Source organism: Macaca mulatta, chromosome 2, assembly GCF_049350105.2.
Source record: "Macaca mulatta isolate MMU2019108-1 chromosome 2, T2T-MMU8v2.0, whole genome shotgun sequence".
Classification (NCBI taxonomy): Eukaryota; Metazoa; Chordata; class Mammalia; order Primates; family Cercopithecidae; genus Macaca; species Macaca mulatta.
Window position 1 is genome coordinate 163,087,587 of NC_133407.1, and position 15,653 is coordinate 163,103,239.

At 41.0% G+C, this 15,653-nt stretch overlaps 1 protein-coding gene across 1 annotated transcript in view; it reads left to right on the top strand.

Annotated features, from left to right (window-relative positions):
• The window catches only part of HGD (homogentisate 1,2-dioxygenase), a 54,097-nt gene extending 48,999 nt beyond the window's left edge, over positions 1-5,098 (top strand). The window contains exon 14 of the mRNA XM_001110996.5: positions 4,740-5,098. Within this exon, the coding sequence (XP_001110996.1) occupies positions 4,740-4,889 (150 nt within the window). The 3' untranslated portion in view covers positions 4,890-5,098. The remainder of the gene's footprint in view (positions 1-4,739) is intronic.
• Positions 5,099-15,653: the final 10,555 nt, after the last annotated feature.

The following is a 15,653-nucleotide window of genomic DNA, read 5'->3' on the forward strand; positions in this document are numbered from 1 at the left end:
ATGCTACCTGGTTTAAAATCCATAGCACAGACTTGCCTGCTTCATGCTTGCAAATTACCCTAAGCAGTGAGTATTATCTCCCTCTGTCTAGTGCAGTTTGCTTTCAGTCCCAACCCTGGAGCCAGAGTTGGTGGAGCTCCTCTGCAAAAGGAGGGTGTACAGAGTCCCATTTGCTTGCTTTGGCTCTATTTCCCATTTCAAGGGCCTCTGTGGAGTTTCTGTCGAACCCCTACATCTCAATGAGATGCAGTTTGGCAGTCTCAGTTAAGCTGTTACCTCTGAAGTCTCCTGGAGGTGCATTCCTGGAGGCTCTTCCGGAGTTGCCACTCAATAACCTTTGGTGCCCCAATTTGGCTTTGGGTGGTCAATGTTATGAGGGAGCTGTGTTTTACAACAGTGAGGCATAGGACAGGGCTGTTTCTATGAGGAGCAATGCTTTGAATTACTAGTGAGAAAGAGCTCTCCTACTAGGATGGGAGACCCTGGGTATCAAGGAGCCAGAATACCTGAGGACAGAGGGTCCAACATCTTACCGAGATCTAACTTTTGGTCGTCCTCACCATTTCCCATTGTATAATTCAGATCCAGGTCTATCTATATACCTTATCCTTATTCTTGTTTGGAGTGATTAACTTGATACAACACCGTCTTCAAAGTCAGCTGGATGGGGCTTTTGTTAATCCAGCCAAATGGAGAGGCTTTTAAGAAGCAGCCAGCAAAGAGACAATAGGAATAGCCATAATAAGCCTTATGTCTGAATAGTGCTTTTCAAATTTTTTATTACTTATTATTTTTATGGATACATAATAAGTATGTATATTTATGGAGTACATGAGATATTATGATACAGGCATATGATATGTAATAATGACATCATTGGATAAATGGGGTATCCATTACCTCAAGCATTTATCCTTTGTGTTACAAACAATCCAACTATACTCTTTCAGTTATTTTAAAATGTGCAATTAAATTTTTATTGACTGTAGTCACCCTGTTATGCTATCAAATGCTAGGTCTTACTCATTTTTATCTTTTACATATTTATTTATTTATTTATTTTTAACTTTTATTTGAGGTTCAGGGGTACATGTGCAGATTTGTTATATAGGTAAACTGATGTCACAGGGGTTTATTGTATAGATTATTTCATCACTCGGGTACTAAATGTACCCAATAGTTATTTTTTCTGATTTTCTCCCTCCTCCCACCCTCTATTCTCAAGTAGGCACCAGTGTCTGTTGTTCCCCTCTTTGTGTCTATGAGTTCTCATCATTTAGCTCCCATGTGGAAGTGAGAACATACAATATTTAGTTTTCTGTTCCTCTAAGTTTGCTAAGGATAATGGCCTCCAGCTCCATCGTGTTCCTGAGAAACACATGATCTTGTTCTTTTTTATGGCTGCATAGTATTCCATTACATATATACATACATATAATATATGTATGTATGTGTATATATACATACATATAATATATGTATGTATGTGTATATATACATACATATAATATATGTATGTATGTGTATATATACATACATATAATATGTGTGTGTAAAACCCGAAACTATAAAAACTCTGGAAGACGACCTAGGCAATACCATCCAGGACATAGCCATGGGCAAAGATTTCATGACAAAAACATGAAAAGCCATTGGCAACAAAAGCAAAAATTGACATACGGGATCTAAATAAACTTAAGAGCTTTTGCACAGCAAAAGAAACCACCAACAGGGTAAATAGACAACCTGCAGAATGGGAGAAAATATTTGCAAATGATGCATCTGACAAATGTCTCTATGTATGTCTTCTCTCTCTCTCTCTCTATATATATATATATGCCACATTTTCTTTATCCAGGCTGTCCTTGATGGGTATTAAGTTGATTTTATGTCTTTGCTATTGAGAATAGTGCTGCAATGAATATTTGCATGTATGTGTCTTTATGGTAGAATGATTTACATTCCTTTGGGTAAATACCCAGAAATGGGATTGCTGGGTAGAATGGCAGTTCTTTTTTTAGTTCTTTGAGGAATCACCACACTGCCTTCCACAGTGGTTGAACTAATTTACACTCTCACCAACAGTGTATAAGTGTTCCCTTTTCTCTGTAACCTTAGCAGCATCTGTTATTTTTTGGCTTTTTACTAATATCCATTCAGACTGGTGTGAGATGGTATTTCATGTGGTTTTGATTTGCATTTCTCTAATGATAAGTGATATTGAGCTTTTTCTCATTTGCTTGTTGGCTGCATGTATGTCTTCCTTTGAAAAGCATCTGTTCAAGTCCTTTGCCCACTTTTTAATGGGGTTGTTTATTTTTTCTTGTAAATTTGTTCAAGTTCCTTATATATGTTGGATATTAGACATTTGTCAGATGCGTCACTTGCAAACATTTTCTCCCATTCTGTAGGTTGTCTATTTACTCTGTTGGTAGTTTCTTTTGCTGTGCAAAAGCTCTTAAGTTTAATTAGATCCCATTTGTCAATTTTTGCTTTTGTTGCCAACGGCTTTTGATGTTTGTGTCATGAAATCTTTGCCCATGGCTATGTCCTGAATGGTATTGCCTAGGTCGTCTTCCAGAGTTTTTATAGTTTTGGGGTTTTACATTTAAGTCTTTAATCCATCATGAGTTGATTTTTGTATATGATGTATGGAAGGGGTTCAGTTTAAATCTTCTGCATATGCCTAGCCAGTTGTCCCAGCACTGTTTCTTGAATACGGAGTCCTTTCCCCGTTGCTTGTTTTTGTCAGCTTCGTTGAAAATCAGATGGTTATAGGTGTGTGGCCTTATTTCTGGGCTCTCTATTCTGTTCCGTTGGTCTATGTGCCTGTTTCTGTATCATTACCATGCTGTTTTGATTACTGTAGCCTTGTAGTGTACTTTGACATTGGGTAGCATGATGCCTCCTGCTTCGTTCTTTTTGCTTAGGATTGCCTTGGGTATTTGGGCTCTTTCTTCGTTCTATATGAATTTTAAAATAGTCTTTCCTAGTTCTGTGAAGAATGTCTCTGGTATTTTGACATGAACAGCATTGAATCTTTACATTGCTTTGGATAGTATGGTCATCTTAATGATATTGATTTTTCCTATCCATGAGCATGGAAAGTTTTTTCATTTGTTTGTGTCATCTCTGATTTCTTTGAGCAGTGTTTTGTAATTCTCATTGTAGAGAGCTTTCACCTCTCTGGTTAGGGGTATTCCTAGGCATTTTATTCTTTTCGTTGCAGTTGTGAATGGAATTGCATTCCTGATTTAGCTTTCAGCTTGACTGTTGTTGGTGTACAGGAATGCTAGTGATTTTTGTATATTGATTTTGTATCATGAACTTTGCTGAAAGTTGTTTATCTGTTGAAGTAGCTTTTGGGCCAAGACTATGGTGTTTTCTAGATATAGAATCAGGTCATCTGCAAACAGGGATAGGTTGACTTCTTCTCTTCTTATTTGGATGCACTTTATTTCTTTCTCTTGCCTGATTGCTCTTTGCCAGAACTTCTAAGACTATGTTGAATAGGAGTGGTGAGAGAGAGCATCCTTGTCTTATGCTGGTTTGCAAAGGGAATGCTTCCAGCTTTTCCCCATTCAGTATGATGTTGGCTGTGGGTTTGTCATGGGTGGCTCTTATTATTCTGAGATGTGTTCCTTCAATGCCTAGTTTATTGAGAGTTTTTAACATGAAGATATACTGAATTTTATTGAAAGCCTTTTCTGCATCTTGAATAGTGCTGTATAACTTGCATAGCACTTCCATATGATCTCATCCAGTCTTTCCATCAAGTCTGTCACAGAAATTCAGGCAGGGATACTCATATCCATTGTTTTAGGCAAAAAAAGAAGTTAATGTATATTAGAGCCCAAACATTAATGTGGGTGCTTTGGGTTGTGGCACAAGATAATTCTATTATTTTCTTTTTGCCTATCTATATTTTACAAATTTCCAAATGTGAGCATATAAAAATTGTAGGGTTTGGTTTTGGGGTTTTGTTTTGTTTTGTTTTTAAAGCCATGTTGGGTAAGAAAAATCAGCAATTGATGAAGCTGTAATGTCTAAGATGCACAGAGTATTTGCATATTCTTTCTGTTGTGGACAAAAACCTCCTGACAGTGAAACATCCACCTTTCAGACACTTTTGAGATATGACTTTTAAAAGTGCTACAGCCATTCCTGCCTTTTCCTTCACCTCCCTCTCCCCCTGTACTCCCTCTTTTTTCTTTTTCCCAGCCCATCTTTTGGTCAGGGTCCTGAAAAGACAGGCTCAAATCCCAACTCTGCCATGACTTGTCGCCTTAAGCAAGTTGTTTCCCGGCTCTCAGCCTTAATTCCTCCTCTGTAAAGTGGGAAGTATGCCTTTTCTCACAAGGACATAGCCACAGTCAGTGAAGTCCCTGAGAAGGTGGATATTCCCAGGATTCTCCCACGTCTGCCCTTGGATCTAGCAGACTTAGTTCCCTAATACCATGAAGACAATGTGAAGCTTAAGGGCTAAATTTTATTTTACAGAATGAAACTTGAGGCCCTGAGAAGTTAAGGATCTTGTACCAGGTCTCATCAGCTTACAAATGGTAGGACCAGAGCCACAACTCAGGGCTTGAGCCTGCTCTCCTCACCATGCTAGCACACAAATCTTTGATTTGTTATTGGAAGATTTTACCTACCCATACCTTCTGTTGACATCTAATCAAACGTGTTTATTATCTATCTCACCTCTTTTTTCTCATCCCCATCCTCACTTCCTCCAGGCATTTATGTTTGAATCATCTCTAAGTCTAGCGGTCACCAAGTGGGGACTCAAGGCCTCCAAGTGTTTGGATGAGAACTACTACAAGTGCTGGGAGCCACTCAAGAGCCACTTCACTCCCAATTCCAGGAACCCAGCAGAACCTAATTGAGACTGGAACATTGCTACCATAATTAAGAGTAGATTTGTGAAGGTTTCTTCAGAATCTTATGCTTTCTGGTAGTACTGGGAGCGGGGGTTGGTTAAAATGAAAACTCACTTTTCATAGTCAAGTAACTCAGAACTTTTGCGGAAACGCATTTGCAAAGTTCTATGGCTGTCACCTTAATTACTCAATAAACTTGCTGGTGTTCTGTGGAAGTAGTGATTGGTCATAATCAGGTGTTGATGAAACAAGCCTAGCAGGTCAGGTAAGTCTTGCTAAGATTGAACCAAGGCCCAGGGTCCTTTCCTGTGTGGTTGACCTGAAGGCCTTCATTCTAGGAGCACAAGTCCAGGCATGTGCTAGGTATCACAAGACCAGGCCATAAAGCCAAGCATTAAGACCATGAGATGAGACTGGAGGTATGGCAAAGCTCTTAGGAGCCAATCCAGACACGGGGAAATTTAGGGGATCATGAGCGCTCCAAACATCCAGCTTTCAATGGATAAGGAACCAGGCCAATAGGTTGTCTAATCTTGGTAGTCACGTAGCAGCCAATATGATGATACTGGAGAAGAACACCAGCCACCAAGAAGTGAGAACCACTCATTTTCTTAGGGTGATCAACTGTCCCAGTTTGTACAGGACTACATCAATTTTTTCGCTGAAAGACCCGCATCCCAGGAAACCCCTCAGTCCTGGTCAAACCAGGAGAGTTAGTTATCCTACTCTTTACTCATTTATCAGTCCATTCGGGAACCACATGTTGAATCCTTACTACCAGCTACAGATGAAGATGCTGGGGATGGAGGGTTGAATAAAAAGAAGCAGGCTCTCCCCTTAAGGAGCTCACAGTCTGGAGAGATAAGGGCCAAAGAAAATCAAGGTCTGAGTACAAGGCCATGACAAAAATTTCCACTGTGTGAAAAGCTGTACCTACCAGTTCCCTTCCTATGGTCAGCATCCCTCCCAGAGTACTGTGCTGCCCAAGACTTTGGATGAGAGTTGATTAGAGTCTCCTGGTGTGAAAAGACAGGCAAATATGAACAGAAATATGATGGAAAATGATGTTTTTCACTACTTCAGTTCTGTACTTTTAGCACATTTCCCCAGCTTTGTTGCCATAGTAGCAATTTTGATATGCTGCTACCAAATTTTCATTCAGTAAGATGTAGTGAGAGTCAGCTATGTGTCAGGGCCTAAGGATTAGGATTGCCAGATGAAATATAAGAGGCCCAGTTAAATTTAAATTTCAGACAAACCACAAATAGTTTTTAGTGTAAGTATGTCCTGCACAATACTTGGACATTCTTATGCTAAAAAATTATTAATGGGTTACCTGAAATTCTAATTTAAGTGGGTATCCTGTATTTTTATTTGCTAAATTTGGCAATCCTACTAGGGATAAGTGGTCAAGGAGATAGGCATGGTCCTGCCCTTACCAAGGTTACATTATAGAGAGGGAGATGACGTGACTTCCCCCTGGAGAGAAAGCAAATAAAATAAATAAATAAATAAATAAATAAATAAATAAATAAATAAATAGAAGGAGTTCGAATGCAGTGGCTCACACCTATAACCCAGGACTTTGAGAGGCCAAGGCGGGCAAACTGCCTGAGGCCAAGAATTCAAGACCAACCTGCCCAACATAGCGAAACCCCATTTCTACTAAAAATACAAAAATTAGCTGGGCATGGTGGCACATGTCTGTAATCCCAGCTACTTGGGGGCTGAGGCATGAGAAATGCTTGAACCCTAGTGGCAGAAGTTGCAGTGAGCCAAGATCACACCATTGGACTCCAGCCTGGGTGACAGAGCAAGACTCTGTCTCAAAAAAAGATTATAATAAAATAAAGAGAAGGAGACAACACAGTAAACAAAATTATTACAAACTGTGGAATGTGCTGAGAAGAAATCGAACAGGGATTGATATGGAATAACAAATGGTATGACCTGGGAGAGATCTTTCTTCAGAGGAAGGAAGGTCTTCAGTGAAGATGTGACTTTAACCAGACCTAATAGAAAGGAGCAAGTCATTGGAAGAGTGGGGATGGGGAGAGGTGGGAGGGGAAGAAGCATTTTAAGAAAAAGCCTCATGGGTTCAAGTGCCTGAAAGAGGAGTGAATGTGGTGTGCCCAAGAGGAAGCTATTGCAATAGTCCAAGCAAAAATAAACCTTGTCCTGAACTAATGAGGTAGCAACAGAGACAGAAGTGGATAAATTGCAGAATGTTTGAGAGTAGACCTGAAATGACTTGGTGGATTAGATGTAATGGGTGAGTCAAAGAAGAGTTAAGGACAGGGCTGGGAGGACTGCTAGGTTTCTGGCAATGGTATTTCATGGTCTCAAAAACTAAGGTGAAGACATCTTTAAGGCTGACAGATGTGAATACCTTTTTTTTTTTTCTTTTTTTTTTTTCTTTTTTTTTTTTCCTTTTTTTTTTTTTTTTTTTTTTTTGAGGCAGGATCTCACTGTGTCACCCAGGCTGGAGTGCAGTGGCACAATCTCAGCTCACTGCAGCCTCAACCTCCCGGGCTCAAGTGATCCTCCCACCTTCAGCCTCCTGAGTAACTGAGACTATAGGCACACACCACTACACCAAGCTGATTTTTTATTTTTTGTAGAGATAAGATCTTGCCATGTTTCCCTGGCTGGTCTTGAACTCCTAGGCTCAACCTATCCTCCCACTTTGGCTTCCCAAAGTGCTGGGATTATAGGTATGAGCCACCATGCTTGGTCCCGATATTCTTTCATATAAAAAAGTCTATTAAAAATTAAACATTAACTAGCAAAGAAGTCAGTACTTTAAAATAAGTTTTAAAATTGACCACTGTAGCAGAGGCTGCCAGTGGCTTACCTACATCCCATCAGCAATCACCATTCAGTGCCAGTTGGAAATTGCCAGCACTGGCAACTCTGCCTGAAGCCAAAGCCAGAACTCAACCAAAGTGCTGAGGAATTAATGGCCTTGGATGTAGCCCTTAACCCATGACAAATAGGAATTAATGGATTAATATAGCAGCTCTGTCACCTCGTACCTCTGAGGTTTGTGTTCTGCCCTGACTTTCTGCAGCTCCCAGAGGGATTCTACTCCAAGTGCCCACATGGCAACTTCTTGATAATGCACCCATTATTCACATCCTCCCCTTCCCTCTCACTTCCCCACTCTCCTAGGGTGCTTCCTGGACTCTTCTCTCAACCAATAACTAAGACAACCACTAAAATATTTCATTCACAAACCCCAGCCTTCCCCTTATTACTTCATTCTATCACTATTCTTATACACATATATCAACTCTCACCCATTTCAGCTCACTCTACTCTCAATTTGGTGGCAAAGCCTTCCTAGGGCTAATGCAACATTTCTGGTTGACATCCACTTAGCACCCAAGCCCTTTTACTTTGTCACCCCACTGCTGGCTGCAACTCCTTAGCTGGAGGCAAGATTTCATCCAAGCCAGACTGTTCATACTAATTATAAAAATATTTCATTTCCTTTTGTTGTGCCTCAGATCAGCTAGAGTTTCCTGTATCATTTTCTTAATTCCCTGTTTTCTAAGATGCCTTCCTCTACTATGCTCCCCAAGAAATATGCCATCTCTTTGCTTAGAAATAGAAAACCTTAAAGAACAGAAAGCACCCTGACTAGGTTTCTTCCAATGACAGGAGAATTGTCTGCCAGATCCCCTTGGCATCTTTATACATATTTTTTTTTCTTAGAGAAGGGTGCAATAACAGCCACCTTCTCTCTTTCTTTCTGAAAGATGTCTTTCACAGCCCGAACTACTAGCAATGGCTCAGGACCAACAGTGCTCAACAGAGGCAATTTTGTCCCTCTTACCCCAAGACATCTGGCAAAGTCTAGAGACATTTTTTGTTGTCACAACTGGGGAGGGTGCTCCTGGCATCTAGTCAGTAAAGTCTAGAGATGCTGATAAACATTCTACAATGCACAGGACAATCTCCCACAACAAGGAACTACATGGTGCTGAATGCCCATAGTGCTGAGGTTCAGAAACCCTGCTCTAGAAGCAGTGGTTCTCAAGTTCGTCTGTGCATTGGATCTTTTCACAGCTCTATAACTCACAGTGCCCAGAGCACACCTCAGATCAACTAAATAGAAACACTAGTCATGAGACCCAAATATGAGAATGTTTTTGAAACTCCTCAGGTGATTCCAATGCACAGGCAAGGCTGAGAGCCACTCTTTTAGGAATTTCAAATCACTATCCAAAGCACCCTCTGTTTTCAACCTCAGATCCTGGTCCAAATCAGGGACTGGTTTTGTTTTATTTATTTTTCAGGGACAGGGGTCTCACTATGTTGCCCAGGCTAGCCTCAAATTTATGGGCTCAAATGATCCTCCTGCCTCAGCCTCCCAAGCAGCTGGGACTATAGGCATGTGCCACCAGGCCCATCCATGTAAGGGTTTCTTAAGGTGTACAGAAAGGAGGTGAAAAATCCCTAAGTCTCCCAACATTTGCATAACATAATGGGATGAGCTGAAGTATTGCCCTTCAGGGCAGTGTTAGATGTGAGTTCTAAATTTCTTTTCAAAGAATCAATATGTCAGTATGTTCAATTCTTTGCCTTCTAGTTTTAAACTTAACTTCTTCGTAAAGCAAACTTTTTTGGCTACCTGCTCCACCCTGATTCATTCCGATTACCTTCTCCACCCAGACTCATTCCAATTACCTGCTCTGTCATAACCATTTTTCCTGCCAAACCACTCACCCCTTCACTCTCTTTAAATTAGCCCATTGAAATTAGTTTAGCCTGTGTGGTCTAACCCTAGCAAATAGGGGAATGACACAGCAGCAGGGGCCACATGTGTCAGGGATAAGAACCCCTTCATCTCCCTTGTCCAAGTGTGCACGCACCATTGCTCCATCTGTAAGGGCACACCCTTCTATAGAAGTAACTTGCCTTGGTGAGAATTGAAAAGAAAATGTCATATTCAAGTGCCATTTCTTTTGTAGCACTGAAACTGTATTTATAACAATTTGGGGGCTCGTCCAGGATTACATTCCCCTCTGGGGACACTCTCTGGTTCTCACTCATGAGGAGGCGTGCCCTGCCCCCTTGTGGCAGCCTCAGGGGTGAGAAATCAAGACCCACCCAGTGCGAGGAGTAATCTGAGCTCTCAGCAACACAGAAAAATAAATAAATAAATAACTGGCCAGCAACATAGCTTAAAGGATCCTCGCATACTGCAACAACCACTCTGTGCACAAATCAAGGAAGGAGAAGCCGCAGGAGCAGGTAAAGTATTCCCTTGGTGATCAGGACTAAGGAAAAAGCTGTGAGGTGGTAAATCATTCCTTAGTTAGGATATATCAAGGAGATAGAAATCACAGGGGCAGTAGAGCATTCCTTAGTTGGGACTAGGGAAAGAAAGCCATGGGGGCAGTGAAGTATTCCTTAGATGGGATGTCTTGGAGGCTAATAAGAGGTGAGAAATCCCCATGATGAGGGGTTGAACCTCAAAAAGAGGTGAGAAATCCCCATGAGGGGGGTTGAACCTCAAAAAGAGGTGAAAAATACCCATGGGGGTTGAACCTCAAAAAGAGGTGAGAAATCCACATGGGGGGCGTTGAACCTCAAAAAGAGGTGAGAAATCCCCATGAGAGGGGGTTGAGCCTCAGAAAGAGGTGAGAAATCCCCATGAGAGGGGGTTGAACCTCAGAAAGAGGTAAGGAATCCCCCATGGTGGGGGTTGAATCTCAAAAAGAGGTGAGAAATCCCCATGGGGGAGGTTGAACCTCAAAAAGAGGTGAGAAATCCCAATGGAGGGTACTGAACCCCACACAAACCTCCAGTAGTAAGAAAAATATTCAGAATTCCCCTTTCCTTTCTTCATGGGGGAAGAAAGAGTAGCTCCTCTCCCGCTAGTGCTTCTTCTAGGGGAAGGGGAAGGAGAGGGGAGAACAGCAGCATAAGTGGCTGGCAGAGGCAGGGAAAGAACAGCAGAGAGGAAAAGGACAGGGGGGAATAGAGACAGAGGGGAAAGAGAGACTGAGAGAGAGGAAAGAGAGATGGGGGGAAAGAGAGAGGAGAAAGAGAGAGAGAGGCAGAGAGGAAGAGAGAGAGAAAAAGAGGGAGTCAAAGAGAGAGAAAGAGAGAGACAGAAACTCAAAGAGAAAAAGAAAGAGAAAGAGAGAGACAGAAGTAGTAAAGAGAAAACAGTGTACCCTATTCCTTTAAAAGCCAGGGTAAATTTAAAACCTATAACTGATAATTGAAGGTCTTCTCCATGACACTCTAACACTCCAATACCACCTTGTTGTCACTGTAAACAAGGGCGTAGCCTGAAAGTACTGAGGCCACTGACAACCCATAGCCTTCCTATCAAAAATCCTAGGCCAGGCGTGGTGGCTCACGCCTGTAATCCCAGCACTTTGGAAGCCTGAGGTGGGCGGATCAGGAGGTCAGGAGATTGAGACCATCCTGGCTAACATGGTGAAACCCCATCTCTACTAAAACTACAAAAAAATTAGCCAGGCATGGTGTCGGGCGCCTGTAGTCCCAGCTACTTGGGAGGTTGAGGCAGGAGAATAGCATGAACCCAGGAGACAGAGCTTACAGTGAGCCAAGATTGCGCCACTGCACTCCAGCCTGGACAACAGAGATAGACTTCGTCTCAAAAATAATAATAATAATAATAATAATAAATAAATAAATAAATACAAATCCTTAAACCAGTAACCCGTGGATGGCCCAAAAGCATTCAATCTGTAGCGGCAACAGCTTTGCTACCAGAAGTAGAGAAATAACTTTTAGAGGAAACCTCATTGTGAGCACACGTCACCAGTTTAGAACTATTCTAAGTCAAAAGAAAAAAAAAGAAGAAAAAGCAAAAGGTAGCTTACTAACTCAAAAATCTTAAAGTATGGGGCTATTCTGTTAGAAAAAGATGATTTAACATTAACCACTGATAATTCCCTTAACCCAGCAGGTTTTCTAACAGGGGATCTAAATCTCAATTAATTACCATACAATGGTCCGACCAGACCTAGGAGGAACTCCCTTCAGGACAGGACAATAGATGGTTCCTCCCAGGTGATTGAGGGTAAAAGACACAATTGGTATTCAGTAATTGATAGAGAAATTCTTGCAGAAGCAGAGTTAGGAAAACTGCTTAATAATTGGTCTGCTCAAACATGCAATCTGTTTGCACTCAGCCAAGCCTTAAAGTACTTACAGAATCAAGAAGGAACCATCTATACGAATTCTAAGTTAATTTGGACTAAACAAGGTCTTATTAATAGCAAAGGATAATTGAAATCCCAAACTTACAAGGTTTTACAATGTTTTCAACAAAAGTAAAGTTTGCTAAAATTTAACAGTGTAACATGTATCATGCTAACTTCTGATCTTGTGGCCTTAGACAGTCTAGTCCACAGACATGAAGGAAGTTTACTTTGGAAAAGAATGATTATCATCTTTGTGTAAAAATGAATGTTATATGGTAAAATCTTGTCCTAAAATAAATTAACTGGTTGTTTAAAGAAAGGGATATTTGCAACAAGTCCAAAAGTTGAGGCATGTCTAAGAATTGTCTGTGAAAGTCGTGAGGAAAAAAATGTTATAAAAGGGAATTTATGAAAGATATGTTGTGTAGTTTAAAAGTAATTAGGCCTCCTGAATGTAAAACTATTGAAGAAACAGTTTATGTGCAAGGTGTATAAGGAAAGTAAAATATACCTTTGGTAAATCGATTATAAGGAGGCATAAGAATGTCGATTTTTACCTATTAAAAGGTTAAAAAATATTTTGTTTTAAAGGTTTAAGCAAGTTTTGAAATGTTAATTGTAAAGAAAATTCTGTGTGTAAACATATTGGCTAAAGTTAAAGGGGTATCATCCAGTTTTTCTGTGAACTGGACATTAAAATAAAAGCACAACAGGTTTTTCTTAAAGCCTTAACCTGCTCTTTAACAAAAATTGTAAAAGGTTAAAAAGAGTCTATAAAAATCTTACTTTATGGTCAGACATTAAAAATTGGATTAAAATGTGTACAAGGCTTTATTAAAATTAAGTTTAACATTAATAACACACTAATATAAAGGTGAAGTTTAGCTTATCTGGTATAAAAATCATACAGGAAGCACTGTCAAATATAAAATGGTGTTTGACTTTCTTTGGTCTAAAAACTAATAAAAATGTGTGCTAAAGGAGATTTCTCAGTAAGAAGGCACCAAGGACTATAAAGTCCACTGTTGATGTCCCCACATTTAAAACAAAAGATCTATTTCTTAGAAATTATATACTTGGTTTATCTTCCACTTTCCTTTCCCTCAAAACTAAAAGTCTTTTAGCACAGGTACCACCCGTAGAATTTCCAGTATACCAGCACCAGCCTGAGGATCATGTTCTCATCAAAGGGTGGAAAGAAAGAAAACTCGAGCCAGCCTGAGAAGGACCCTACCTTGTGCTGCTAACCACTGAGACTGCTGTTTGTATAGTGAAAAGGGGATGAACTCATCACATCCAAGTCAAGAAAGTGCCGCCCCCTCTCCAGAGCCATGGGCCATAGTCCCGGGGGAAGACCCTACCAACCTAAAGCTAAGAAAAATTTAAGTCTCTTTCATCTATTCTATTACTCCTTCTTCTTTCCTTGCTCTATTGCTGACCATCTAGTTATTAACATAACCAAGTCAATTTTGCCTCAATTATTGCATTTAATGCTTGCCTTGTTATACCCTGTGGGAACTTGCCAAGTCAAAGACAGCTCTCTATTTCAGAAAAGTACCTTTGTCCCTCCTGACTCTCCTCAGACTGGTCATTAGTGAATTGGGACCATTTAATCTGAGGAGATTTCAATAAAGACCCCAGTGTCAACCAGGAGTCTTGCTCCCTGATGTAGCACTTTCATGCCATAGTTGGTCCAATGTTCTGTGGGCCACTAAAGAGCAAGAATGGACTGCCACAACTGGTTTTTGTAATTTCCTAAAACCGTACATTCATTTTACTAGAGGGACAGCCTCCCCTGCCAACTGTCAGCTAAACTGGTGCAATCCTATACAGGTTATTGTCTGGAACCCTCAAAGTTCTTCCCCTTTTCTAAGCTGGTTCACTTCTTTAAGCCGGTTTTATGGTATGGGGGTTAAGGTTTCAGGGACAGACCCTTTGGATTCTTTGAAATGCATTTCTTTGATCCCCCACCACCCACATCTTCCTCTAAGCCTTCTTCCAAAACCTCTCACAATGGAACAACTGCTTCTCCACTATCTAACAAGACCAAGAAAGCTATCGTAGAAGTTAAAGACTTAAAACAAACTTTGGCAATTAAGACAGGATACCAAGATGCAAATGCCTGGTTGGAATGGATCAAATATTCCGTCCACACGTTAAACAAAAGCAACTGTTATGCTTGTGTGCACTGCAGGCCAGAGGCCCATATTGTCCCCTTTCCACTAGGGTGGTCCTCCAGTCGACTGGGCATGGGCTGCATGATAGCTCTTTTCCAGGATTCTTCAGCCTGGAGTAACAAGTCATGCCATGCACTCTCTCTGCTGTATCCTGAAGTCCAGCACCCTGTGGGTCAGCCCCCAAGAGCCATCAATCTTCCATCTCCCGACACTAAGTTCACTTCATGTCTCTCATGACAGGGAGGAAACTTAGCATTCCTTGGAGACCTGAAGAGATGAAGTGAGCTTTAGAATTTTCAATTCAATTTTCCTTAATCGGTCAGCCCTTGTTCATCCTCGAGCAGATGTGTGGTGGACCTTTACTGGACACTCTGCCAAATAACTGGAGTGGCACTTGTGCTTTAGTCCAGTTGGCTATCCCTTTCACCCTGGAATTTCATCAACCAGAGGAAGGATAAATAAGACATCATAAAGCAAGAGAAGCCCTTTATGGGTCTTTCGACTCTCATGTCTATTTAAATGCAATCGGAGTCCCATGAGGAATACCAAATCAATTTAAAGCCCAAAATCAAATAGCTGCAGGATTTGAGTCAATATTTTGGTGGGTGACAATTAATAAAAATGTAGATTGGGCTGGGCGTGGTGGCTCATGCCTGTAATCCCAGCACTTTGGTAGGCTCAGGCGGTGGATCACGAGGTCAGGAGATCGAGACCATCCTGCCTAACACAAGGAAACCCTGTCTCTACTAAAAATACAAAAAACAAATTGGCTGGGCATGGTGGCTGGTGCCTGTAGTCCCAGCTACTCAGGAGGCTGAGGCAGGAGAATGGCGTGAACCCAGGAAGCAGAGCTTGCAGTAAGCCAAGATCGTGCCACTGCACTCCAGCCTGGGCAACAGAGCGAGACTCCGTCTCAAAAAAAAAAAAATGTAGATTGGATAAATTACATCTATTACAACCAACAGTGATTTATTAACCACACTAGAGATGCTGTTAAAGAAATAGCTGAGCAGTTAGGGGCTACTAGCCAGATGGCTTGGGAAAATAGGATAGCCTTAGATATGATATTAGCAGAAAGAAGAGGAGTTTGCGTCATGATTAAAACTCAATGTTGCACCTTCATCCTAAACAACTTATATGGAAGTATAACAAAGGCATTGCAAGGTCTGACTGCTCTACCCAGTGAGTTAGCCAGCAACTCAGGGGTAAATGACCCCTTTATAGAATGGCTAGAAAAGTGGTTTGGTAAATGGAAAAAAAATAATAGCCTCAATTCTTACTTCCCTCACAGCCGTAATGGGTGTACTTATTCTTGTCGGGTGCTGTGCCACACCATGCATCTGTGGGTTGCTACAGAGGCTCATAAAAATGGCACTTACTAAAACTTCCCTTAACTAACCTCC